This window comes from Zootoca vivipara, chromosome 2, assembly GCF_963506605.1.
Source record: "Zootoca vivipara chromosome 2, rZooViv1.1, whole genome shotgun sequence".
NCBI classification, from domain to species: Eukaryota; Metazoa; Chordata; class Lepidosauria; order Squamata; family Lacertidae; genus Zootoca; species Zootoca vivipara.
In genome coordinates this window covers 19,755,657-19,783,370 of record NC_083277.1, presented here as the reverse complement: position 1 = coordinate 19,783,370, position 27,714 = coordinate 19,755,657, and the positions used below count along the sequence as shown (strand labels likewise).

Sequence of the window (27,714 nt, the reverse complement as noted above, 5' to 3'; positions counted from 1 at the left end):
TGAGTGGGCAATTCCCTAAGTATTTGAGGTGCGGGTATTATGCCTGCTGGATTGGCAGCCCTTCACGTGTCAGAGAGAGGATATCCAGATTTGCACCCTCAAGACATCTGGAATTTCCTATCTCGCCTTATCCTTTTGCATATTCCGCATCCAATTCAAATCCCCTCCCCCTTAATAAAATTCTTCCTTCAGAAAACTTTTATGAACTTCATGCTCTATGAAGTGAACGGTATTGGTTATCCCTGAGGACCTTTGGGGTTTTTTTTTTTTATTTCTCTGTTGTTTGCTACCAGCCTCCTATCCTCTTCGCTGCCTGTGTCATCCTCTAAATCTGTGCATCTGCTTGTGTGGTTGCTGTCAGCACCTGGGAATCATGGGATGCTATCAAGCTGGAATGGAAAATTCCCAGTCATCTCTCACTCCTGCAGAGCGTAACTTTCCTGCAACTTCCTTAAAGTCCTTTTTTTCTTCGCAATGTAACTGCGCCGAGATCCTGGAAACTTTTGCTCCTTTGCATTCTGTGTTGGGCACTGCTTGGACGTTTTGAATTTCTTTTTATGGGGCACACCTGAAGAATGAAGGCCTCTTGGATGTTGCTAGTCTCGGAAATGTCTGGGAAAACCTCTTTAAACCATGCTACCGAGGTGGTAATTAAATCCTGCCTTCCCCATATCTTCAAAGACACCTCTCAGTCTCAGATTACTTGTGTTATTTATGTTCTTTCACGGCATCCACTGTAGGCAGTAGATTCGCAGGGACTTTAGTAAGGGTCTCAATGGAAGTGTTGTGCCTCAGTCCTATTCCTATTGTAGACTCTGCAGTCTTTTCAGAAGGATCCTTTTAGAACTGTTGCAGCCAGTGGTGTTTTTCTAGAAAAAGAGGTACCTGAACTCATCACGAATGTTTCCCTTGTTCTCTTGTCATGGCAATTGCACCCAGCTGAAAGGTGCCAGAACTGAGTAAGTTTCGGCTCGAAAAAAAGGCCCTCTTATGGGCTTCCCAGTCCTCACTCAGTAACGTGCTATTATTCGTGCCACAGTAGGGCTTGCTTCCCTTTCAGAGTGGTCAGAAATGTTCTCACAGTGCATGGTTTTAGCTGAGGATGCATAGCACCCAGAGATTACTGGATCATTGCCCACCTGATCCAACTGCTTACCTGGCAGTTTTGTCACCTTGTAAAGGTAAAGGGGCCCCTGGCCATTAGGTCCAGTCGTGACCGACTCTGGGGTTGCGGTGCTCATCTCGCGTTATTGGCCGAGGGAGCCAGCGTACAGCTTCCAGGTCATGTGGCCAGCATGACAAAGCCACTTTTGGAGAACCAGAGCAGCACACAGAAATGCCGTTTACCTTCCCACTTGGAGTGGTACCTATTTATCTACTTGCACTTTGACATGCTTTCGAACTGCTAGGTTGGCAGGAGCTGGGACCTCACCCCGTCGCAGGGATTCGAACCGCCGACCTTCTGATCGGCAAGCCCTAGGCTCTGTGGTTTAACCCACAGCACCACCTGCGTACAATTATTTAAAAGAAATAATGCAGCTGCGAGCGTGGCAGTTGGCTCATCTGCCATCTTGAATAATAACATTGCAACCTCTCCCCCCCCCCACACACTCCAATTTATCAGGTTTCTTGACCTTCCGCAGCTGAATGAGTTGGCTGCACCACATTTTTCTGAAAAAGTAGGACACATGTAACCAGAAATTCAGAATAACCACCATTCAACAAGCATAAGGTCCAGAGTATTATGAAATTTTGTCCCGATTTCCTACTGCTTGAAATATATCAGAATAAAATAATATTGTGGTATGGGAGCAATTAGAAGTAGCTATTAGAGAATCAGCATGTCAAGCTTGATTAGAGTATCAGACTTAGATTGGGGAGATCTGCCTCAAATTCCTCCTCACAGAGCTATAATCCTCAGCCCTCTTAGCAAACTACGGTACCCAGAATTCTTTGTGGGAACTCTTGTGCTTTGAATGTGCATTGGACGGGATTTAAATGTATGGTGTAGATCTGTATTAAGAGTCGTTTTCGGAACCAATCCTGTTCTGTTCTTCAGCTTCTCTTTTTGCACAGGGGAGCAAATGTCTACAGCACTTGCGTGACCACCTCAAGGAAGCTTTCTATGTGTGTAGGCAAGAGATTCCTGTCAGATCATATCCTCACCCCACAAACCTCCACTTTCTTTCCTATTGACAGTGGCATTCCTTAGACCAGTGGGCATCCATGGAATTTTGAGAAAGGGCACCCATCACAAGATGGCTGCTGTGGGGAATGGAGCAACACAAAATGGCTGCCACCTCTCAAAGAACAGAAAAAAGAGAGCCAACATAGACACACAAAGGGCATTCACATCAGTAGGGGAAAATGATATCTACGCCACTGCTGTGCTTGCTCAGAGAGAGCTCTTTGTTTCTCTCCTCTGTTCAAAATGGATAGGAAGGTGGCTGTCCAACGAAATGTGCCCAAGCTTAATGGGGCATGTTCCAATGTGAACAGGAACTGAGCAGAAGGTGCGAACAGCCTCTCATGTGCACTGTGGATTTTTGAGGGGATATTTACTGAGACCTTTCACGGACACTGGAGGAACTGGTGGGCACTCTAGCACTCCTGCACACCACGCTGTTATCTGGCACTGCAAGGCCCTGAGTGCCTCCTGAAGACAGGACAGAGGCATGATTGAGGGTGGTTTTACCTATAGCAGCTCGAGCCAACTGCCACCATCACACCCACCCCCTGCTAATTAAAAACAAAAACCAGGTGCAACGTTCTGCAATAATTTACTTTATTTGGTACCCAAGTACACGGGTGTGTGTGTGGGGGGGGTGCTGAAACTCATTAGCTGGGAATGGGGTGGCGGCAGCAGTCTCTGGGGCACCCAGGCAGTTTCAGGAAAAGGCAAGAGGGGTTATGAGCAAAGATGGAAACTCTTCTACATGACTAAATGAGCAAGGGACAGCAGGCTGTGGTTGTGTCGATTGGGCAGTGAGCATGTAGACGATTGGTGTCCATGGCAATGTGTGCGATTTGCATTGTGGGGTAGGCTGTCGAGCATTTTGCGGTGGTTCCCCCCCCCAAAAAGCTCAACAACTCTGGGCAATCTCTCCCCTCCCCCCAAAAAGCGCAAGAACTCTGGGCACTTTCCCTCTCAATTTTTTTTGATGCAGTCCCCAAAAATAGGGGTCGTTATACATGGAAAAATATGGTAAGTACGCATAGCATGATCTCTGAAAAGGGCTTGATTGGGAACTCTTGAGATGGGTGAAACATGATGGGACCCCAAGCCTCACCATGAGTAGTTCTCTTACCCAACTCACATCTAACCGATTCAAGAAGATGGAGCCGGTCTGCCTGGTCATGATTCAGCGTTCATTCAAATCAGCAGGAGCCCCCTGCATCTCTCAATCTGAGCAACCTAGTTAAGGTCTTTCTGAAAGGCGCCAGTCACCTCTCCCATAAATCCCTCCCAAAAGGAGGGTTGGGCCAAGTCTGCAGCTCCTAGTCCCTGTGGTTGCCAGCAGAGGGTCAGAAGGCACCCACAGAGGCTCACCTTTCACCCTGCTCAAACGGAGCCCTTGCCATCTCCCATCAGCTTGGCATGGTGGGGAGGGCCGAGAATCCCAAATAGCGCCATCTTCCTCTGCTTGAGCAGGGGCCCCCCTGAGCCCCCACCCCTGAGCCCCCAGACATCGCTGCATGCAGGTGAACTCCTGGCCGCATGTTCATTTCTTCTTTTTCTCCTGTGTGCTGGTAAACCAGGAGTCCAGCAGCTTCTTGCTGTAATACAGCTGCCAGCCGTGAACCTGCACGGCTACCACAACCAGCAAGTACATGACGGAGACGGCGGAGAAGCCGAAGATGAAGCGGTAGGCCTTGCCGTGGCGGTAGAGCTGCTGCGCCATGGGGAACATCTCCATGCTGCCGTAGATGAGAGGCGCCACTGAGAAAAGGCCCGTGCTGATCATGGAGATGACCAGGTAGCTGATGTTGTTCCGCGGGAAGGAGAAGAGGCCGAAGAGCGAAGGGATGATGCTGAGCAGGTACGGGTACTCCCACTGGTAAGGCATGGCCACCTGGTCATGGGGCAGCAGCTTGAAGTGAGCGACGCACATCTGTGCTGCCACCAGAAGCCACAGCGCTATCTGCATGTAGATCAACTTCTTAATCTCGGACTTGAGGGACACACTGTGGGAAGCAGAGAAGGAGGGGGGTGGCAAGGGTGAGCAAGAGCCACCACTAAAAGGTAATTTCAAATATGGTGGTGAGATACTCAACACCAAGACAAACTGGTGAAGAACTAGGCAGAATGGCATGGGCTATAAGCTAAGAAAAACCCAACAACCCCAAACCCAAAGCAGGGAGTTGATTTTCTGGATGTTAACCCCTACCATCTCAGACTGGAGAATTATTATATTATTGCTAGTTGGGTTAAACCACAGAGCCTAGGGCTTGCCGATCAGAGGGTTGGCGGTTCAAATCCCTGTGACGGGGTGAGCTCCCGTTGCTTGGTCTCAGCTCCTGCCCACCTAGCAGTTCAAAAGCACGTCAAAGTACAAGTAGATAAATAGGTACTGCTCCAGTGGGAAGGTAAACTGTGTTTCCGTGTGCTGCTCTGGTTTGCCAGAAGCGGCTTAGTCATGCTGGCCACATGACCCGGAAGCTGTACGCCAGCTCCCTCGGCCAGTAAAGCGAGATGAGCGCCGCAAGCCCAGAGTCGTCCGCGCCTGGACCTAATGGCCAGGGGTCCCTTTACCCTTTACCACTTAATGCCAAAATAAGCTTCTAAGCAAAGGTTACTCTCTCTTATTGACCCCATTTTTTAGCACAAACAATAATCCAATGTAGCACACGTTTTTGTTTTTGTGTCACCTATCCTCATTCCCAGACATTGTTGCAATGCAACTGCCATCATCCCTGACTGCTGGCTGAGCTGGCTGGGGATAGCGACAACTGTAATCTAGCAACATCCAGGGACGCAGAGTTGACGGACGCTGCTCTACATCCTTAACCATGGGCCCTCAAGTGCTGTTGGAATACAACTCCCATCATCTGTGACCACAGGCCATGATGACAAAGGCCAAAAGGATTTGGAGTCCAATATAGGCTGCTCTTGACCAACTGAGCAAAAGAATTCCGATTTGTGGTGATTGGAGTGATCCTATATTAAAGAACAGAGAATCGAATATTTTTATGGGGGGGGGGGTTGCTGCTCATAATTTAATTCTAATATTCTGCAAGGAAGGTGGAGCCGCAGCTTTTTTTTTAAAAGAACAAGTTTCCTGTGCCTTTAGCAGCTGCACAATAAATCAAAATTCAGTAGAGAAAAAATTTTCCTAGCGTGCATATACTCCATAGCTGCCAAGTTATCCCTTTTTTAAAGGGAAATTCCCTTATGCTGAATAGGCTTCCTCGTGAGAAAAGGGAAAACTTGGCAGCTATGATATACTGTGATGGAGAAGGCCTGGCCAGCTGAAAAAGACACAGGCAGAGGAAAAACAAAACAAAACCTCATTAATAGGTGGCCGACCCATCAACCTCTTCCCACAACACCTGGTCTCTCTCCCCCACCCCCGGTCTTACTGCAGTGATTTACCGGGCGATCTGCATAACGACGTTACATGCATTTAGCTTTCCCCCACCCACACTTTTTAGCAAGAGGGCGGCGGAGAAAGCGCAACGACGCAGCCCCAAAGCTGCCCGATAAGCGGAGGGCTGACCCCACGGAGGCGAATGACTAAGCAGGGATGACAGCGGGAAGCTCCGGCAACGTGCACTGTTGCGGAGGCGGGGGGAGAAGCCTGGTTTCCCCCGCTGGACGCGCGGCTTGCTGGCCCCACCCCCCACGGCACCTCATTTGGTAGTGCTTTGCCACGCGCTCCCGATGCTGGAAGTCGTTGCCGTCGGTTCCAGCGGCTCGAGGTCCCGCGCGGGACGCCATCTTTCACCAGGGGGGTTAGAGAGAAGCCCACGTCAGGGCAGGTAAGCGAACGCAAGTGCGCATGCTTCAAGCCAAGGCCGTTCGCGTCGGTGGCTATAATGTAGGAAGCGAGGGGGGGGCTGTTTGCTCGCCGGCGCCTCTCTGATTGGCAGCTCTCACCGTCTCTCGTGTGACGCTGACCAATCCCCTAGTAGGAGAAGGGAAGACGGGGAGGGGAGCCGCGCCAATGCGAAACTACATTTCCCAGCGGACCTAGCGAGCCATTTCGGGTTTATCCTTCCTCCGCCGGTTTACGCCCGCGTGGGTCTGAATGGAGCCTTGTGCTCTCCTCGGGGTCGCGATGTTCCGCTCGAGCCGTTGGTGCCTCCTCTGCGGGTGCGGAAGGCCGTTCAGTTCCCGCGCCTGGTAAGAGGCTCGTGAGGAAACTCGGCAGAGAGTCGGGTTGTCCCCCCCCCCACTGTGTATCCCACTCTATTCGGCAAGCCACCTCTCAATCTGTGACAGGCAGAAATTCAACAGGTGTGGTTTAGACCCGCTTCCCCGACACGGGGATGTAAGTGATAGGAGAGAGGCATCACCTGTTGAACTTCCAAAGCTAGAAACAAAAAGTAGCTGATGATGAGGCCCAGACGTTTCTGCTAGATCAGGCATCCCCCAAACTGCGCCCCTCCAGATGTTTTGGCCTACAACTCCCATGATCCTTAGCTAACAGGACCAGTGGTCAGGGAAGATGGGAATTGTAGTCCAACACATCTGGAGGGCCGAAGTTTGGGGGTGCCTGTTCTAGACACAGATTTATGTTAGTGGAAGGAAACTCTTGACTCTTCCTTGACGCACCAGCATCCTGTTAAATGGTCAGAGGTGTACAGGGTTGAGCTAGGGCTCCTTTGGGGCTTAGCCCCAGGAAACTATTTCTAGTGTCAAGGCCTAATTCTGAAAAGTATGGATAAAGAAAAAAACTCCAAGCACGTGCAGAGTGCCTTTTGCTTTAATCAGTATGTGCAACCTGGTATTAGGAGGCAGGAGATCTAAAGTATGTAATGAGGTTGTTGTTGTTTTGTTTTTAATGCAACATTCAGCTACTTTCGCCCCACCAAACAAAAACCCTGAGGGTGGTTTGACAGTGGCAAGTTGGGAACTTGGGGAGAGGCTGTCGGTTGAGGTGGTGGAGAGAATATTGGATGGCACTGGGTGTGAGTGAAGGGAGATATTTGAGAAGTATGGTGGGGGGGGAGGGAATTGGAAAGTTTTGAGATCTGGTTGGATAGGGGTCAAGTTTGTGAAGAGTTTGTGAAAGGTGTTGTATGGTAGGTAAAAGCCCTCTCCCCGCTGGCCCTAAATGTGCTCATTCACATGTCTTACTGATTTCAGTTAGATTTAGAGAGCTAGCGTGTCTCTTTTCTGACATTGGCTAATGTTACAACTACCCTGTGAGAGATCTGGAGATGGAGGCGTAGAAGAACACCATTACATCTGTTTCGAAACTGGCTCCCTTGGGTCCCTTCTGCTGGCTGTTGCCCATAATCAGAATAACCAATTCTCTACATACATATTCCAATTTTGTTTTTCTCCCTCCACGTACACTCATTTACAGTGATACCTCTGGTTAAGAACTTAATTCATTCTGGAGGTCCGTTCTTAACCTAAAACTGTTCTTAACCTGAGGTACCATTTTAGCTAATGGGGCCTCCCACAGTCACCGCCCCACCGCCACGCGATTTCTGTTCTCATCCTGAAGTAAAATTCTTAACTTTATGGGTTAGCGGAGTCTGTAACCTGAAGCGTCTGTAACCTGAGGTACCACTGTACTTGATCACTCTGCATTCTGAGCCCCTTGATGGGCACAGATCCATTATATAACCCAAATCTGTTGTTAGCAGCTTCTCTCATAGATGCAAGATATAAATCCAGATCAATATTTATGTATTTTTAGAGGAAGTTAAAAGTGGCAGGCAAGCTGTGTGTGGAAGGTGCCAGTGTCAGAATGGGAGAGGAGAGTAGGAAGCTTAAGGCCAGCTGGCTATATATTGATGATTATTTACGGTTTCCTTTTTTGTAGGTATCAGTTGCTGCAGAAGGAAAGAGGTTCCCGAAAGCCAGTCACAGACAACTCCAGTGAAGTAAGCATCTTAAGACCCACAAGATCACTTGGCCCCGAAGAAATGTTGAACCTGCTGGAAGCATCAGTAGTGCATGCAGATGGTATGTCTGTTATTTCTCATAACACTAGAACGATATGTGAACAGGATCTTGGGATTGTAGCCTTACCACAAGCTGAGCATGAATCAGTAGTGTGATGCAGCTGCAAGGAAGGCTAATAAGATTTGAGGCTGCAGTAATAGAACCATAATTTCTAACTTGCTGGAAGTAATTGTTCCTGTTCATTCTGCACAAATCAGACCTCAATTGGAATACTGTGTCTGGTTTGGGGTGCTGCATTTTAAGAAGGATGTAGACAAATTGGGACAGAGTTAGTGTTCTAGTGGGGTTAGTGAAGACACAGTTTCATATAGCCTCGCCCTAGAGTGCTATAAATCAGACCTGCACAACTTGTGCTCACCAAGCTGAATGTACAGCAAGACGAATGCCTCGCGCAACGAAAAACTCGCAAGACGAAAGCGTTTTGTGATGTGTTTGGTGACTCGCATGACGAAGTTTTCTATGGCCGTGCTTCGCAAGACGTTTTTTTGCGGTTTTTGTTTTGTTTTTTTGCTGCGGCAAACCACGCTTCGCAAGACAAAATTATCGCAAGACGAAGCGACTCGCAGAACGAATTAATTTCATCTTGCGAGGCACCACTGTAACTCTCAAGCCATGTATGATGGCTTTCCAGATACTGCACTTGACAACTTATGCTGGGTTTTTAGCCCAAGCAAGCTGCAGGCAGTAAAAATAGGAGATGTATACATCCTTCGTTTATCTGCCATACGTGGTTATTGAGCTGCATTCTTCCTAATTGTACAGGCCTTGTATAAGCGAATGGAAAAAAGGTTGAGAGTAATAACTGGCCTATTAGCCTCGGCTGCTCTATCGGAGGATTGTGAAACTTGCGGTGGATTCCCATTCTGCATATGCAGAAAGTGTGCAGAATGTAGCTTGTTTGCATAACTAGTATAATTGCACAGCACACCTTTGTGTGTTTATGTATTCTCTCTCCCCACACCCCTGTCCCAATCCCTCTGAATTTGGTGTCTTTTGTTTAGAATGCTGCAATCAAAAAAAGATGCTGGGGAGAAGGGGGCATACATTTGAAAGGGAATGGAAATATAGAGACTGTGGAGAGGAACAGGGATTTCTGCTAATACAAGAAAGCCCCTTTCCCCGAGCATGGAAAATTCCACCCACAGCCTCCTTTTGATTCTGCATTGTGGCAGAGGTTGTTGACATGCTTTGGAGTTGGTTTGAATACTGCAACACTCACCACTTGTCCCTGAGGCTACTGGTTCTTTTGTATTTCAGGTTCACTGGTTGCCATCAGCAAACCCCCTGGCTTACCTGTGACAGGTATGTGGCGTTACATTTTGATGTGTTTGGATCCTTAGGCATTTTAAAGTGGAAATGCAGGATTATAGAAATGCCTTTAAAGATACATAAATATATGCCTGTACTCCACGGAATAAATATGTGTTGTATGCGGGCTGGGCTCCCCTTGTGCTTGACCCGGAAGCTGCATTTAGTGCAGAATGCTGCAGCACGATTACTGACAAGAGGGAGGCCTTATCAGCATATAACACCTGTACTCAGAGGTCTGCACTGGTTGCTGATCCACTTCTGGGCTGAGTTCAAGGTGTTACTATTAGTATATAAAGCCCTTAACAACTCTTGACTAGTTTACCTGTGAGATTGCCTTACCCCATATGTGCCCGCTCAACTGCTTTGATTGGCAGAATTGGAACTTTTACAGATGCCACATAATATTCACACTGCGTCTGTAAGAACTTGATCTTCAGTGTGGGGGCACCAACACTTGGGAACTCCCTGCCTGTTGATACCAGTCAGACACCTTCACTCTATGCTGCTGAAGGCGTTCTTATTTAGACAAGCCTATCCAGATGTTCAGAAAGTTTGTATGAGTTTTAATTTGCTTTAGTTTATTCTATTATGGTTTTAACTTTCTTTATATTTTAAATTACCGTTGTGATTTATTTTTGGTGATAATTTTAATTTTTAAATTTTTTTGTAAACTGCTTCGAGGTTTTTTTCTACAATCAAGTGGTACTGTATATACATTTTGTGAAATAATAAGTAAATAAGTGAGCTCCCAAAGTAAAACTGGACCAGGGCGGGAAGGGCTGGCAAGCCTTTGCCAGAACAAGCCTCTTCTTTGCAGCCGTGAGTAATGGCTAGCTTCTGTGTGGCATCGATAATATTTCCCTCCTTCTCTGCCAACAACAGGCAAACCGGGGGAGCTGACTTTGCTGTCTCTTCTACCCGATCTAAGCCAGAAGCTTGGCTTCCCACAGAATCTCGATGTGATAAAAGCTGCAGTAAAGTAAGTAAACGGAGACAAGGTTTTGGAGAGAATGACAACAGGCTGTGTACAGGATGGGTCTTATTTATTTAAACCCCACCTTTCTTCCACCATAGAACTCAAGGCAGCACACATGTGCTCCTATCTAGATACTACTTTGCTTCAGCTTCCCATCATGCATCTTCAGACCATGCCCTGACATAATCAGCAAGAGGGCATTCAGTAAAATCTGATTAAACTGCCGTATTGCAAGAGAACCCATAGCACAGAATTTAGACAGCTGATCTGTACTACAGCTCCAGTTTTCCGGATATGATCATGTGCTCTGAACTCACTTCAGAACTTCTGTATGCAAAAAATAAAATAAGAATGGTTGCGAAGGGCTAGGGGAAAGGTTTGTGATTGGCTCTTGTGAGTCTAAAGATTGTGAGGCTGGAGCAACTCCCAAATAACCTCCCAAATAAGGGAGGTTATAACGCTTGGAGATTATTCGCTTAGAAAAAGGGACAACAGGGTGGGGAGACATGACAGAGGTGTATAAAATAGCCTCAGATACTGGCGGGAATTTGTAGTTGTTGTGACCTTTGGCCATCGATGCCACCTTGGGTGGTTTTAAGTAAGGCACTATTCTGTCCATGGGACAGTGTCATGGCCTGTGTCAGAGGTTTAATAATAATAATAATTTATTATTTATACCCCGCCCATCTGGCTGAGTCTCCCCAGCCACTCTGGGCGGCTCCCAATCAAATATTAAAACAATACAGCATTAAATATTAAAAGCTTCCCTAAACAGGGCTGCCTTCAGATGTATTTTAAAAATAAGATAGCTGCTTATTTCCTTGACATCTGATGGAAGGGCATTCCACAGGGCAGGTGCTGCTACCGAGAAGGCCCTCTGTCTGGTTCCCTGTAACCTCACTTCTTGCAAGGAGGGAACCGCCAGATCTCAGTGGTGCTGGATCACAGTGTCCGGGCTGACCGGGGGGGTGGGGTGGAGACGCTCCTTCAGGTATACACGACCGAGGCCGTTTAGGGCTTTAAAGGTCAACACCAACATTTTGAATTGTGCTCGGAAATGTACTGGGAGCCAATGTAGATCGTAACCGGTGTTATGTGGTCCTGGCGGCCGCTCCCAGTCACCAGTCTAGCTGCCACATTCTGGATTAATTGTAGTTTCCGGATCACCTTCAAAGGTAGCCCCACATAGAGCACATTGCAGTAATCCAAGTGGGAGATAACCAGAGCATGCACCACTCTGGCAAGACAGTCCGCAGGCAGGTAGGGTCTCAGCCTGCGTACCAGATGGAGCTGACAGACTATCTTTATTAAAGGATATCCTTTATACAGGATTTTGCCTCTCCCTAGGGAGAGTTCTGGACTTGTTCTCCTCTCAGGTTGCCCGAGCACCACCCAGCGCCTCCAGGACTTCTATGCCCGATGTAGAAGAGCAGGAGATCCGGCTGCTACCTACTGGTGAGATGAAGACTTCCTAATCGCTTCCCGTTTTTATGGTAGGGTGGGGATCCCCAGCAAAGAGGTTCCCATTCTGCCTTCCCCATTTCCTTCAAAGCGCCGTAGGCCCAGTTTGGTGTCCGTGTGGCCTGACAGAGAACCTTCTCTTTGCAGTGCCGTCACTACCAGGATCCCTGCAGCCTTGGAAGGGGAAATTCGTACAGGTCTCAAACTGATACGGGTCGAAGAACATAGGCTGGTGAGGACAGGTTTTTTAACAGGGAGGGGGGAGAGGATTTGACATTGCGGCTCTAGGGAATATTTGCCTGTTGCTGCTGCTGCGGGCAGCTCGTTCAGTGGAGTCCCTGCAGAGCCTGAGAAGTTTGGTCTCGCCTCCGCTGGGATCCAGTTGCCTGGACTGGGCGCAGGGATTACTTTAGCTGCTGGAGTTACCATTGGCCCTCAGGAAACACACTGACTCCGGGCTTCTGTGTGGGTTGCAGGTGGTGCCAGTGGCTTCCCCTTCTCGAGGAAGCATCCAGAGGAAGGAGGTTAGAAAAACACGGACACTCTATAAGGTGCTGGACTCCCGCGAAGGCTGCGCCTTGCTGCAGCTACAGCCACTGACAGGTGCGTGAGGGAGGATCCGTGGCACAAAGACAGTCGCAGGAATAACTGGAAAGGGGCGCTGTGATACGGAAAGCAAGCGGAGAATCTGACACACGAGTTCCCTCAGTTACAGCTACTCCCCCAAGATTACTATTTTTTCCCATTTATAATATGTATAAACGTTTTGATCAAAAGGCTCTCCAGGTAGCCCAGCATACAGTTTGGAACCTGAGATAGCAAACCCTTAGCCTCTTCTTCTTTTTACAGTTGATCAAGTTTCTAGCTCTCATGGCTGTAGAGAATCCTGCACATAACTGCATAGTTGTTTACTTGATGGGCCGGAAGTCAAATGGAACTGGGCTAGGTCTTTTTATAATTAGGCGATTGGGGGGGGTTCATGGCCAGTTGATTTCCCTGTCCCTCTCTGCCTTCCCTTTTCCTTCTCTTGTTTTAAGCCTCTTTCTCTTCCTTTCCTCTTACTATCTTAGCCTTAGTTACAGGTAGGTAGCCGTGGTGGTCTGACATAGTCGGAAAAAATAATAATAAAAAAATTCCTTCCAGTAGCACCTTAGAGACCAACTAAGTTTGTCAAAGGTATGAGCTTTCGTGTGCATGCACACTTCTTTAGATACACTGAAACAGAAGTCACTGTTTCAGTGTATCTGAAGAAGTGTGCATGCACACGAAAGCTCATACCTATGACACTTAGTTGGTCTCTAAGGTGCTACTGGAAGGAATTTTTTTTTTAATCTCAGCCTTGCCCCCCAGAAATGCTTGTCTGCCCTTTTTTTGCCATTTTTGCACATTTAAAGTGTTTCGTTTTGCAAATTAATATGGAGCAAACCTCTTTCCTTTTTCCTTTTTCCTCCTCTTTCCTTATTTTGGACTGCAGAATCTGGGTTCCTTAGGTACAAGATCAGGCTGTCATAGTTCTCGTTTTTTGACACTGTCCATTTGTCTTACTCGGGTTTTAAAAAGAGCTTGGATTGTGAGCGTCACAGTGTAAAGCATTGTTGGGAAAGTCTACACTGGGGCCCCCTCTTGATCTCTCCTTTGTCCTTTTGGCAGCCTTCGCTAACCAACTCCTGGTCAGCCTGATACTGCTGCTGAGCCCTGCGCTAGGGGACCACGTGTATTCCTCCCGTGTGGGGACTGTCCTGGGGGAGCCCTTCCTCTTGCCAGCTGAGAGTACCCTGCCTCGCACACAGGTACCAAACTGCCCCTGATGCTGCCTCCTATCTTGGTGTCGGGGATCTACAGAGTGATGTAGCAGGATAGAAGGAAGGGACCTGACTGAGCAGTGCCTTCGCACAGTCAGATCTGTGTCTCCACAACCCAAGGCTATATCACTTGGGAGATAACAGCAGCAATCATGTTTTACATCCATCGGAGAACCTGGTGCCCTGCAGATGTACAGCTCCCAACATCCCTGACCATTGACTGTGCTGACTGGGGCTGATGGGAGTCCAACAACATGTGGAGGGCCACAGGCTCCCCATCTCTGCTTTATGGCCATACAAGTAGCTGACATTCCTGGCTACAGCCTTCCAACTTCTCTTTGTGCTCCAGGAGCCTTTCCTTGTAAAATGGGGCCCAATGGACAAGAATCTGTATTTCCCCAATCCTAGTCGAACACTCTAGCCCAGGCATCCCCAAACTCTGCCCTCCAGATGTTTTGGGACTACAATTCCCACCATCTCTGACCACTGGTCCTGTTAGCTAGGGATGATGGGAGTTGTAGTCCCAAAACATCTGGAGGGCTGAGTTTGGGGGTGCCTGCTCTAACCGCTCCATTGTGCTGGCTCCCTCCTAACTTCTGATGCCTGGAATAGGGCCTCCTTTTAGTTTATTACAATGGTATGCATTATTATTACCTTATTATTATTATTATTATTATTATTATTATTATTATTATTATTATAAACCACCCTGTGATCCTTGAAGAGCGGTATAAAAATCTATTAAATAAAACAAAATAAACTCTTTGCTTCCACGCTTTCCCCCCAGACCCCACCACTCCCCAAGCTGCTACTAACTTAATGGGGGCAGGCGGGTACCACACGGGTTTAACCCCTCATTTATTTATTTATTTGATTTATATACTGCCCTTCATAAGATCTCAGGGCGGTTCACAGAATAAAATGATCTTCAAAGCAACTGAATGGGGGTGGTGTAAAGGTATTTTTTTATTTAAAAAAAAATCAAAGGGAGAAACAGACTGTAAGATCTTCCGCACCACATCTGATTTGGAACTCAGTTGATCTTCCTACTGTGCTTGGACACGAGAACCTTCCAAGCTTGGCAAGGAAAAACATGAGACTTGGCGCCCTCTCTTGGGCTAGAGCTGGGTTCCTCAACCTCGGCCCTCCAGATGTTTTGAGACTACAATTCCCATCATCCCTGACCGCTGGTCCTGCTAGCTAGGGATGATGGGAGTTGTAGGCCAAAAAACATCCGGAGGGCCGAGTTTGAGGAAGCCTGCCCCAGTAAAATAAGGACTGCTGTGCTCTTTCCTGTAGAAAGTTGTAATGATGATGCTCCCACCCTCTTGACAGGTCCTAGAAGATGCTCTGCTGAAGAAGCTGCGCCTGCAGCAGCAACTGGCACACCGATTGCCTCTCCACCTGCACCTGCACCAGCTCCTCCTCCCAGCCGCCGGCTCCCCTTCGTCCCGCACTGTGCTCACGGCTCCTCCGCCACCTTTTTTCCTGAGGACCCTTGATCTTCTGGGCCTCGCCTTGCCGCAGGACCAAAACAAGCAGTGACAAGGCATCCGAAGCGTTTGCCTCAACTCAGCAGGTACCGCCTGCCCCGGTCCAGTGGAAGTCATGGCTTTTGACAGCCAGAAGCAGGTCTCTGCCAGGTTCTTGCTGCGGAGAGGAAGAAGCATCTCGCCCCTTACTGGCCGGATGCTCACAGAGCTGCTGCTGAAGGCCGTGAAAGGGAGAGGCTTCCTTTACACCTCATACGGTCTAACAGAAGCAATTTTTTTGAACTCTTTGTGCTGTGCAGCAATGAAGGTAGCACCGAGGGAAACCTCGGTTCTAGAGTTTATGTTTGCCCCGATAAATGCAACCTCCGCAGGCTGTGAACCAGCAGGCCAATTGCGTACGCATGGCTGTGCCATGGCAACGCGAGTCAATGGCTGGCTTGAGGTCCAGGCTGGAAAAAGCTTAGGCACACCCAACTCCTACTGAAATCGGCGGGCGTGCTGCACTCCCATTAACTCTGATGGGATGCATGCGTTCCTCATGCTGCATGGTTTATGTTCTTTGCAGCACTAAGCCACTGTGTTCAGCATTTATCTTTCCAGAAGAGGCAGTACCCACCCATTGAATCGCTTGCCAATGATTGCCTCTGGCACTCAGGATAATGCACTCTTCTGGGGGGGGGGTAAAGCAGTGTAGACTTCTCTCCTTTATATATCTATAAAACACGAATTACTAATGAAAAAAATGCTTTGGCTTTTCACTACTGCTTTTCTATATATCCATATATATTATTATTATTCTTTGGCAATTACTCGTAGCTGAGTAAGATTGTCTTCCATAAACATGGTTGGGTTGGGTTTTTGGAAGACGCCTGTGCGTGGTTTTGTTTTATGTGTGTAGATCAGTGCACGCTGACCAACGCACAGTCTTCGCAGTGGGGCTCTGTTGCGATGGCATGAAGTAGTCACAACAAACCGGTAGATTCCTATCTGCTGCAGCCTTCGTCCGCCTTCACAGTCGTTGTAACATACCGCTTGTTATCATCCGCCTGTTCTGCCATGGAGGACTTCTTGGATCATTCTTTCTCTAGCTCCTTCCCCTTGACCTTACTGCATTGGGTGACCCTGCTGGGAGTCCTGCTGGGAGTCCGAGATTCCCAACGGCTTTGCTCACAAGGGTCATAGGAACATGCAAGCCCACTCACCACAACAAGGTGATGATCCAGCATATATATGTACACACACACACACACACACACACACAGAGTGGTACTTCAGTTTAAGAACAGCCCTGTTTGCGAACTATTCGGTGTATGAACTCTACAAAACTGGAAATAGTGTCCTAGTTTGCGAACTTTACCTCGGTCTAAGAACGGAAGCCGATTGGTGGAAGGGCACCGGCAGTATGTGTATATGTGTATATATATATATATATATATATATATATATATATATATATACACACACACACACACACACACACACACACACACACACACACACACACACACTGTGGTACCTCGGTTTAAGTACACAATTGGTTCCGGAAGTCTGTACTTAACCTGAAGCGAACTTTCCCATTGAAAGTAATGGAAAGTGGATTAATCCGTTCCAGACGGGTCTGCGGAGTTCTTAAACTGAAAGTACTCAAACCGAAGCGTACTTAAACCGAGATATGACTCTGTGTGTGTGTGTGTGTGTGTGTGTGTGTGTGTGTGTGTGTGTATATATCTCAGAACCTTTAAGTATAATGAGCTGTTGCTGAATGGGTTTCAGATAAGGACCCCTTTGCTTATTCTGTGTCTTCTATTGAACTGAGAGTAATTTTTAAAACTGTCCAGGCCACCCTTCCATATAAATATTCCCAGGGTAACTTTTACATGATGAAATAAATACTAAATAGCAATAAGATGAAAACGCAGCTTCAGACGTGGCAGCGATTTATAAAAATCTGTTTAACGAAAGTCTGGGGAAAAGACAAAGGCCTTCCCCGAGTGATGAGCAGACTGAAGGGCAGGTGTCATGGCATCCTCCCTGGACAGAAGGTCCCATAAGCAAGGTGCCACTGCTGAGGAAGGGCCCCCCCACCCCACCCAGTCACCAGCTGGCACCATCCATGATGCAGGATGTGGGGGCATGAGAGTGCAAGGTTTTGTAGGCAGCCGTCTTGCCTGAAGCGGCTTTGTGTAACCTGAAAGCTTGTCCTCTTCTTTGCTGATACGAATTGATCCGATAAAGGTGAACCTTCCTTGTTCTCATGCCTAGTAATTTGGTAGTAAGATTGATTTGATAACCGCTGGACTGGTGCCGTTTAACTTACGGCAAGAGGCGCAGAGTTGGAACAAGTGCTCTTAGGAGTGGCAGATGGTTATCTTTACAATGGCTTTCTGTCAACAGGGTAACCGGAGAGCCTTGTTGAGTTACTGCAGTGCGAGTAGGCTTTTAAAGTGAGGTAACTGGCATAAGATTACAGGCATCAAGTTCATCCTGTTTTCAGGCTGTATTATGGTGCAGAGGTGCAAGTTGAGTTCAGACTAGAGGAATGTTTATGGGGGGGGAATCTAGTTTTGTGTTCTACACATAGGTCCAGGCCACTTGAGAGAGTTTGCAGACCTGGGCACAACCATATTACTTGGCACTTTTTCCTTTTCTTCTAAAGAGGGTGGCTGCAGAGGGGTCTGGATCAGTCTCCTGCAAGGGCTGAGGGCCAGAGATTCCTGCTTTCTAGCAGCAGCAAGTGAAACTTACGAGAGGCAGAATCAGGGCTCTTGTTGGCAAATATATACACACACTAATAATAGGAAACAAGCATTGTTTACTTCCTTCAGAATGAGGATTGCTGTTTAAAAACCTACAACTTATTCTTCTTTAAAGGTTGGAAAGGCCAGCTTATTTTGTCCCAAACAAAACCAGGAACTACGTACGGTAATTTCCCTCCTCTCCTCCTCTCTCTCCCCTCGTTCCACCCATCCCCACCAATTAAAAGAATGCAGCTTATGGTTTGTTGTGCAGCATGTACGTGTCAGAGTGCTACCTGCAGTTAGGCTACTTTGGAAAGAACAAAGAAGAGCGATTGGAAAATGTGTGCACAGCCTTGCTTGCATTTTGGCTCTTGCTGCCATCTGGAGCCAGGCTGCAGCAGAGCATCACCAAAGTGTGTGTGAGAAGTAGAGAGAGACTTCTTAGCTGTGTGCATTATTGTGGCTCATGCTGGAGGGCTGCAGCATGCTGCGGTCCCCCCGCTGTCCACTATGTAGCTATAAAACAAATCCTACCGCTGGAATAAGTTTACAGGTCTTTGGTCAGCTAGAGAGGCAAGAATGGAAGAATCTTAATGCATGGAGTGGAAAGCAGGAGGGGCCATTTAGATATGTTAAGGCATCAAAGAACATTTTCAAATGTGACACAAGGGTTTCTCTGCAAAATACAGTGGTACCTCTATTTACGAATGTTTCTACTTACGAATGGAGCTCCGTCTGCCATCTTGGATGCAGTTTAGATAGGATTTTTTCTACTTACGAATTTTTAGATAGGGTTGCTTCGACTTACGAATTTTTTCTCCCAATGCATTCCTATGGGATTCGACTTGCAATTTTTTTTCGACTTACGAATGTGCGTTCAGAACGCATTAAATTCGTAAGTAGAGGTAACACTGTAATAATATATATATATTTAAGGGTTGGGAGAGGAAACTCCAGGTACTACAAAGTGATGTTAAAGGTTTCGGTATTTGGCCTGGGTAAGGGACAACTTGTACATTTAGCCAATGAGGAGTTTATCAGCCCTTGGTAGAAAATTATGGCTCGAAAAGCCTCCGGTTGGACTTGGACCATCCTCTTTTATCTCGTTTGGGTTATGACATCACCCTTAAATCATTTTTGAAAAGCATAATAACAATAATAATAATAATAATAATAATACAAATTAGCAAAGTGTTGTTGTTTTTTTAAGAAGGGAATAGTGCCAGCAGTAGGGAGAGACTGGAATCTAGGAAGCTCCTTTATACAGAGTAAGAAAGCTCATTGGTCCATCTAGTTGAGTACTGTGCCCAGAGGCTGGCCATAGCCTTTGCAGGGTTTCGGATAGAAGTGTTCCTGGGCTCAGCCTGGAGTTGTCAGAGGCTGAACCTGGTCTCTACTGCATGCAGAGCATGTGCCCTGAGCGCCACTGGTGCCGTACATGACCCTCCCATTCCACTAAAATCTCTGACTAGCACAAGCAAAGCCTGCCAAGACTGTTTGGTGGTTTCTTTGTAACGTGGTCAAGTTTCAGATTTTACCCTTCCGTATAAATGACAGGCTTCTCAACGTCCTCCATTTTAAAGAAAACGAATCAATCCCCAGCCCCTTTGATCAGAACGTGAAAAACTGAATTCTACAAAGATCAGGCTACAAAGGTAGACGTTTATTTCTCTTTCACAAACTGCAATCCACAAACCACTCCACCAGCAAGATACCAACGATGTAAAGATTATTTTTTTAAAAAACAGACTCGCCAAGGAAAGCTGTACAAATGTCAAACACAACCGCACAAAACTTGTATTCTTGGTTCTCTTCAGTGTTTAGGAACCAATGAGAAATAAAAAAAAATGTGTCAAAGCTTCCACTTCCTGCCTTTAATCATTGCGTTTGGAGAGTGGATGGAATTGCCACTCGCCTTTTTACTGTCAGTGCCCCTTAATGGCAGGAGTAGCGGTGAGGTAGAGAAGGAATCTATGCCCCCCCACCCCGAATTTGGTAGACTCCAGCTCCCATCACCCTCAACCATTGGCTACAGTGGCTGGGGCTTATGGTGGGAGCTGAAGTCATAACAACATTTGGAGGACCACAAATTTCCCCATCCTTGCTTTAATGGCAGTCTGACATAATGAAATATAACAGGTGGAGCTTTTCTTGCCCCTCTCTATATGGGAAAAGGTTGACCTGCTACATGACTCTGTCTCAGCCTGCTGGCAAGTTTGGGAACAGGGCTGTTTTTGTTTGTTTAAGTGAAAACCTTAAGCTTGAGTAAGAACAAGGTAAAAACAAATTACAGGTGAAACTCGGAAAATTAGAATATCGTCGAAAAGTGCATTTATTTCAGTAATGCAACTTAAAAGGTGAAACCAGTATATGAGATAGATGCATGACATGCAAAGCAAGATATGTCAAGCCTTTATTTGTTGTAATTGTAATTATTTGTCGTTAGGCGGGTCAATTATAAATGGAATGTAATTAATGAAATGTAATAGTGATGTTTTTGTTTATTTTTGTATTATTGTAACTATTTGTTTTATTACTGTGGAATTTCCAAAAGAAAGCATTTGTAAAAATTAAAAGAAAAAATAATGAGAATAAGTTGCATTACTGAAATAAATGCACTTTTCGACGATATTCTAATTTTCCGAGTTTCACCTGTATAGCATGCTTTTGTATTGTAACCAAAAGATACAGCACAACTATATAACCACAGCCTACATAAATATCTGGAATAATAAAAGTAATTTTTTAAAAAATTCTTCCAGAAGGTGGTGAGATTCAGGTGGACTTCCAGAGGAGAGCCAGCCAGAATCAATCTCATATGATGATGCCTTTATTTTGAAGTCAAACTGTTCCATCTAGCTCAATGCTGGCTATGGTGACTGTCAATGATTCTTCAAGGTCTCAAGAAAAATCTTACCCCAACCCTTCTACTTGAAATCCCCTAACTAGCAATGCTAGGGATTGAACATGGGGCCTTCTGCAATGCCAAGCATACGTTTTGCCACTAAGCTGTGGTCTTTTCCCCTTTCTCTTTCATCTCCTTTTAATACAAGAACAATGCTAGCAAGCAGCTGCTCCAAACCTGCTCATGGAGACCGTCATGGCATGAGCAGAGGCGGTCTGTTGTTTAGAGCTTCATACAGGAGGATGGACCCTCAGCATGGAGGAGAGGCCATAAGGAGCCAAACCATGCCCTAGAACAGGGAATCAATCTGCGGCTCTCCCGATGTTGGAGTCCAGCTCCCATCAAGCCCAGCTGGCATGGCCACCGTGACGTGAATTGATGGACTGGAGCCGCTGGAAGTCAGTCTTCCCTTTCCTAGAACAAGGAACTAATGTCTTCATTTCTAGCGCCAGCTCGAGCTGAAATCATGGGAGAGACGTGCTAGAAGGCTGTGGGATCTATAGAACCGTAAAGGTAAAGGGACCCCTGACCATTAGGTCCAGTCGTGACCGACTCTGGGGTTGCGCGCTCATCTCGCATTATTGGCCGAGGGAGCCGGCGTATATAGCTTCCAGGTCATGTGTCCAGCATGACAAAGCCGCTTCTGGCAAACCAGAGCAGCACATGGAAACGCTGTCTCCCTTCCCGCTATAGCGCTTCCTATTTATCTACTTGCTTTTTTTTATGTGCTTTCGAACTGCTAGGTTGGCAGGAGCTGGGACCAAACAACGGGAGCTCACCCCATCACAGGGATTCGAACCGCCGACCTTCTGTTCAGCAAGCCCTAGGCTCAGTGGTTTAGCCCACAGCGCCACCTAGGTCCCTGCTATAGAACCATACTGTGTGGTTTTTAAAACATTTCCTTTTGCACATACACCCAGAATCCACGAGCCACCTAACACACCTATTCCCCCCCCCCCGACAGGCATTTAACAAAGGCTGCATTGCTACTACATGGCAAATGAGTGAGCTTTCAGGTGCTTTGCGTTGGCCATGGGAGTGATAGGCTGAATCACCGCTCTTGCCTTTTCCCTCCCCTCTGCATGTCAGTTCTCAGAATTGTGTCGCACTGTATTTAGCAGAACCCAGCGTGGAAAGGGAGCCGGCTTTGAATTTTCCCGCTGAGTTCTATAAGATGAATGGAATTGGGCTGCAATCTGGAACACAGTTAATTGGGTAAAAACAGAGACATTGGGAATACCAAGAGTGGAAGGTGGGTTAACTCTGTTTTCTGGAACGGAAGAGTCACTGTGGCAACCAAACAGTTTTATCCCCTCCGATGTGAATCCTCCAGCTGCCAGGCACCATTTTGTTGGTCCTTAAGCCTGGTGGCAGGATAAGGGGATTGTGGAGGTGGTAGCAATGTTAAGTGGGGAGGAATGAGGGGACAAAAGCAGGAACTACAGGAAGAAAAAAGACTAGACCCAGTCCCAAATCCACACCTCGAATTTCACTAGCAGTACGCTTGCCATGATTTTTATATACAAAGATAACAGTCCTGAATTTCCCCCCATATACCCAAGCATTGATAATGCTCCAGTGTGACTCAAAAATATCACGCGGGGAACTGACTTTCAGGAAGTGAAGCAAAGACTGGCCAGAGTGGGGGGGGGGAGGCAGGGCATTGGTAAGCATAATTGCCCTCTCTGCACCCCCAAGCCAAGTATGAATCATAGAATCATAGAGTTGGAAGAGACCACAAGGGCCATCCAGTCCAACCCCCTGCCAAGCAGGAAACACCATCAAAGCATTCCTGGCATATTGCTGTCAAGCCTCTGGTTAAAGACCTTCAAAGAAGAAGACTCCACCACACTCCTTGGCAGCAAATTCCACTGCCGAACAGCTCTTACTGTCAGGAAGTTCTTCCTAATGTTTAGATGGAATCTTCTTTCTTGAAGTTTGAATCCATTGCTCCGTGTACGCTTCTCTGGAGCAGCAGAAAAGTGCCTCCTAATCCAATAAAATAGCTATTTCCTTTTTCTACAGCCAGGATTTTTTTAAAAAAAGATTCAGGCTGCTATTGGCAGCCCAGAAGAGCCTCTATTCTCTAGGGTGGGGTTATTCTTGAACCCTGGAGGCAGCCCATCTAGGAGAAGGAAAACACTGGTCCTAAATCTCCACTGCCTGGCGGGATATCTTTGGGAGAAGAAAAGGCTAAGGAGCAAACCCTACACAAATCAAGATTGGAGTCCCTAAGTGGGTTGGGTGGTGCCTTGTACAACACCACCTGGTAACTCTTGCAGCCAAGCTAGTGCCAATGTATGGCTCTGCTTTCCTTTGGAACGGGTGGAGTCGTCTTTTGTCTGGCAGCCCAGAACCTCCAAATTCACTGTCCAGGCTTGTACCCCAGGGAGGCCACTTTGGTGTAGCTAACGCAGCAGTTTGATTGCTCTAAAAACATAGGGTGGCGGTTTTGTTTATCTATACAAGAACCAACCGGCCGGTGCTGTACTGATCCAACTCCTAGTGCAAACGTATGGAACAAAAGAGGCTTGTACATTTGTCTGAAATGCAGCGAGTTTGCTTCCACAGTAGACTCAACACACAAATTATTACTATCTATTGTTTCTGCCTTCTGTCAGGGAAGAATTTCCGAAACCAGATATTGTTAAACAGAGCATCTTCTAGCCAAAGGTTGGGTTTGCCTCCTTTCCCCCCGCTCCCTGTCTGACTAGCAAAAATTCAAGAGGTGAAAGTTTCTCTGGATTAATGTGATGAGACCAATTGATGCAGGGTCTCACTAGCTCTGTGTCCAGAGTACCAGTTGCCGCAGACTGCAAGTTGGAGATGGGCTGTTGCCCTCCATGTCTTGTTTGGGTTGATGGCATCTGGTTTGCCACAATGAGAACAGAATGCTGGACTAGACAGGCCTTTGGTATGATCCAGAGCTCTTTTTTGTTTTTTTAAATTTTACTGATGGGGGGGGGAGTACCATCTGCTGAATTTGATGGTCAGGCAGCTGTAAAAATCACAGGAGCACTACTGGAGTGGGATGGGGTGTGGGAAGAGTGACAATCTTACCTGAAACCTACTGCAAGACTAATACACACAAAATGTACGTATTTAAATGCTACAAACAACCCAGCACCCATTCCTAGAAGCCTTTGTCAAATAAATTTCCAGGGCTTTTTTTCAGCCTGAACTCGTTGGATTCGGTTCCGGCACCTCTCAGGTGGGCACCATTGCTTTTCTAAGAGAACAATGGAAGCATTAGTGGTAAGTTCCGGCACCTCTTTTTTTTCTAGAAAAATAGCACTGAAAATTCCTATACAGTGGAACCTCGGAAGCTGAACGCCTTTGAACTAGAACGCTTCGGCTCCCGAACAATTGAAAACCTGGAAGTGATTGTTCCGGTTTTCGAACGATTTTCAGAAGCCGAACATCTGGCGCGGCTTCCAATTGGCTGCAGGACGCTCCTGCAGCCAATCAGAAGCTGCACTTTGGAAGTTGGAACGCTTTGGAAGTCGAACGGACTTCGGAACGGATTCCGTTCCACTTCCAAGGTACAACTGTACTGGTATTAAAGCCAAGATTTCTCTTATTTGTCCACCACCATCTCTCATTGTCGGAGACAATTGCGTATTTACAGGCTGGTTACTTAAAAGCTGGCCAGCTTATCATTCATGTTTAATGCCCTGGTTAGCCATTAGTATTTACTGGGAAGCTATTTTGAGGACATGATAGATGGTATCAAGCTGTGCCCACTCCAATTCCTCTGCACATACACTCTTGCCTCCGAGTTGGCAGCAGTGGGCGCTGGTTAGTGGTCAGATTTGGGGAACCCTGCTGTGCTCCCGACACACCAGATGCTGATCCCTGGGTTAAGGACTGACAAAGGCAGAGGGCAGCCAGCATGGTTCTTTGTTTTAGCATGTGAGATAGAGCCCTCTTATGACCTAACGGGTCTCTTTCGCTCTCAGCAGTTTTGATCTTTCTCCATGGCTTTGAAACTCTCGCCTTCTGCTGTGTCTCCCAGGGTGCTCCATTTTCCACACAGATGGTTGGAAGACTTCCAAAAGTTATCAATCCTGTCATGGGGAGGAGCCTAGGAGCAACCTAATTCTGCAGCCTGGCGGTTGTTTCGGGGAAGCAGAAGACCCAGTCATCTTCAGAATCTATAGACAATTGATTTGGGCACTGCACGATCCACTAGAGGTCTTCTCAAAGTTCCAAGCCAGAGTGGATTTCTACGTGCAACTCTCCTGGAGTTCCTTCTCAAATTTTTACCAAGCCTGACGGCATCGAGTCGGCTGCCGTGGCGGAATTATTGCATGTGGTTTCATAGTCTCCTTTTTCCCCCACCGGAGGCAATACAGACATCTGATTTTCAAAAGCTGGTACCAGGGGTGGAAGCTGCTGCTCATCCTAGATATATGGGTGAGGGAAGGATCAGCGGTTACTGGGCTGGGAGGAGGAAGCATGTCCAAAGAGGGTGGGTGGGTGGGGTGCGTGGTGACCTCTCGGCTCCTGCTCAAAGCTGCCAGATGTTTTTCTAGAGAGGGAAGCAGCTTTCGACAGCCTCCAAGGGTGGAGATGCGGAAGGAGGCAGGAAGAGAGGGGAAATGCAGGGTTGGTCAGTGGGGCTTCTCAGGGCAGGAGTGTGGTCCCGTGAGCACTCAGGGACTCGGTGTATACCTGAGCCTGGCATGAGATGACCGCCTTGCGGTAGAAGAATTTGGGAGTTCTAGGAAGCCGCCGCCGAGACCCAGCTCTGGAGCAGCACACCACTTGCCAACTTGCCATGGCCTTTCCGTTGCAGAAGAGGCGGGGGAGCTTGTGAATTGCAGCCAGGCCTGGGGAGGAACCAATAATATAGCACGTTGCCTTGATGCTGAGAGACCCTGGAAACCTCTAAAACTTTAAAAAAAAAAAAGAGCGCCCCTTCCGTGCTGATGGACGGCTGCTTTTTAGCCATTTGCAGAAAGCAATAAAACAAACAGAATTGTGCAACGGCCTCCAAAATGAGAGGAAAACCCTGGCCCAGCTCCTTTTGCAACAGCAAGGGAAAGGAAGGGAAGAAGGCAACTACCCCCATGCAAAACTCATGCCACTTTAACCCCACAGCCACTCGCAGGCCCCCAAACCCAAGGCTCAAGCAGAAGCAGTTAGTGCAGGGAGGCATGGACATGTCACAACATACCATATACAGCACTGAAGAGGCCCACCACAGTGGACAGGCACCTGGCTGAGAACCTGTGGGCTCTGAGCCCTCCTCAGGGATGAAATGCCTCGACTCTAGGCCACTATGAGCTTAAATGTACAGCACACAATGAAAGGAAGCAATACTTTTGGCAAGAGCTTTGGAGGAGGCTGGTGTCTGACGAAAACAAGAGAGTCCAACTGTCTCCATGGTGTTTTATGGGCTGAGCAGAGCTACATATATATATTTTTGCATGTTTGCAAACCTTAACATCCCCCTGTGTTCCAAGCCTGCTGATACCTCTCTGTTGTGCACATGAAGAATAGTGGGTGTGTACTTTGAACACTCCAGTGCTGTATATTGTTATTAGTTCAGGCCTGTCATGCAACTGTTAAAGACACAGGCAGTCCCCTTGGAATGGAAATGCGGTGGCAAGGCAAGTTTCACCTGTTGGATTCAGTCCATCACACAAGTGTTAAAGGCAAAGGGTAGTTTTAAAGGAGGCTGGCAAGCCTACAATTGCCTCAGAGGCACAAACCCTATTTGACCGATTATTTTAAGAGGCTACGAGGGCCCAATGGCAAGCTCTACCCAGTACATTCCAGTTCTGTGCGTCATACTCAATTATACTCAAGAGTGGATCCATTGAAATTAACGGACCTACATTAGTAATGGCCATTAATTTCAATGGGAGGAATTCAACAATACGCTAAAACAGGGGGTCCCCAAACTACGGCCCCCGGGCCGGATGCGGCCCAATCGGCCTTCCAATCCGGCCCGCGACGACCCCCGCCGCCCGCTGCCGCCGCCCGCTCTCACGGCGCGCGGCGCAGCGACGATCTAAAAAATCGCCAAAAAATCGCCAAAAATCCTTTGTGCGCATGCGTATGGGCCTCTCCCGACCCGGAAGAGGTCATTTCTGGTGCACTTCCGGGTCGGGGGAGGCCCATACGCATGCGCACAAGCGATTTTTGGCGATTTTTTCCCGCCCGTGTGCGTGTGCGCATGCGCACGGGCGCGCACTCCCCTGCCCTCCGGCCCACCGCACGGTCGCTAAAACAAACCTTTTGGCAGTGCAAACATTTCTGTTTGCTTGACAGAATGACCCCCCACCACCATGTGCTGTTCTGGGTGGTCCCAACCACACACACCCCAAGCTGATTTTGCGGGGGGGGAGGGGTCCCCAATGTGCTACCAGGAGTCCTTGCACTGGCTATCAATAGCAGAACTCCTTAGTTGAACCCAGCCCAACTTTTAAGTAAAAGTTTAATACAACCCCCAGTATTTATATGGTGAACTGCCTGCTTCTGAAAAATGTCCTTTAACTCATGGAGGGCTATTGATAAGAGGACTGTGACTTCCGGCAGGGAGAGGGGCTTGTATGCATCTTTCATGATTGTAACACACAAAAACAATCCCTCAAGAGGGATATGCTGATGGGAGAATCCAGAAGCAGGAGTCCATTGTGATGATAAAGAATTTCATTAGAGTGAAAAGGGCCAGCTTTTTTTTTAATTGCATTAAAGAGCATCCCTAACCATGAATGATATTTAGGATCATGTTTATGGAATACACTGCAGCCATGCTTAGCTTATGAACACAAGAGGAGCCTGCTGGATCGGGGGCCATCTAAGTTCAGCATCCTGTTCTCACACAACCTCAGCTTGGTCACCTGAATTTTACTAGTCAGTGGCGTATTCGTGCATTCT

At 47.4% G+C, this 27,714-nt stretch overlaps 3 protein-coding genes across 5 annotated transcripts in view; 1 reads left to right on the top strand and 2 right to left on the bottom strand.

Annotated features, from left to right (window-relative positions):
- Positions 1–1,613: 1,613 nt before the first annotated feature.
- Positions 1,614–6,003, bottom strand: JAGN1 (jagunal homolog 1). The gene is made up of 2 exons (XM_035106886.2): positions 5,850–6,003; positions 1,614–4,185 (listed from the first exon to the last, which is right to left on the bottom strand). The coding sequence occupies exons 1-2, from the start codon at positions 5,936–5,938 to the stop codon at positions 3,723–3,725; spliced, it is 552 nt and encodes a 183-aa protein (XP_034962777.1). The 5' UTR covers positions 5,939–6,003; the 3' UTR covers positions 1,614–3,722.
- Positions 6,004–6,198: 195 nt separating this feature from the next.
- On the top strand, positions 6,199–19,570 carry RPUSD3 (RNA pseudouridine synthase D3). The gene is made up of 9 exons (XM_060271250.1): positions 6,199–6,343; positions 7,998–8,140; positions 9,398–9,442; positions 10,334–10,430; positions 11,775–11,882; positions 12,036–12,120; positions 12,365–12,491; positions 13,539–13,678; positions 15,026–19,570. The coding sequence occupies exons 1-9, from the start codon at positions 6,249–6,251 to the stop codon at positions 15,233–15,235; spliced, it is 1,050 nt and encodes a 349-aa protein (XP_060127233.1). The 5' UTR covers positions 6,199–6,248; the 3' UTR covers positions 15,236–19,570.
- Positions 19,564–27,714, bottom strand: part of TTLL3 (tubulin tyrosine ligase like 3) — a 35,899-nt gene continuing 27,748 nt past the window's right edge. For 2 of the 3 annotated variants that reach the window (XM_060271246.1, XM_060271245.1), the window contains exons 16-17: positions 25,501–25,658; positions 19,564–25,230 (exon numbers count right to left, since the gene is read on the bottom strand). In XM_060271246.1, the coding sequence (XP_060127229.1) occupies positions 25,081–25,230; positions 25,501–25,658 (308 nt within the window). In that variant the 3' untranslated portion in view covers positions 19,564–25,080. Of the gene's footprint in view, positions 25,659–27,714 lie in introns of all 3 variants that reach the window. The other variant, XM_060271247.1, reaches the window with a different exon arrangement.

Coding starts and splice junctions, on each gene's coding strand:
- RPUSD3 (XM_060271250.1), top strand. CDS start 6,249: ATGGAGCCTTGTGCTCTCCTCGGGGTCGCGATGTTCCGCTCGAGCCGT. Junction 11,883..12,035: donor GATCCGGCTGCTACCTACTG/GTGAGATGAAGA, acceptor TTCTCTTTGCAG/TGCCGTCACTACCAGGATCC. Junction 12,121..12,364: donor GGGTCGAAGAACATAGGCTG/GTGAGGACAGGT, acceptor TGTGGGTTGCAG/GTGGTGCCAGTGGCTTCCCC.
- JAGN1 (XM_035106886.2), bottom strand. CDS start 5,938: ATGGCGTCCCGCGCGGGACCTCGAGCCGCTGGAACCGACGGCAACGAC. Junction 4,186..5,849: donor GCAAAGCACTACCAAATGAG/GTGCCGTGGGGG, acceptor TGCTTCCCACAG/TGTGTCCCTCAAGTCCGAGA.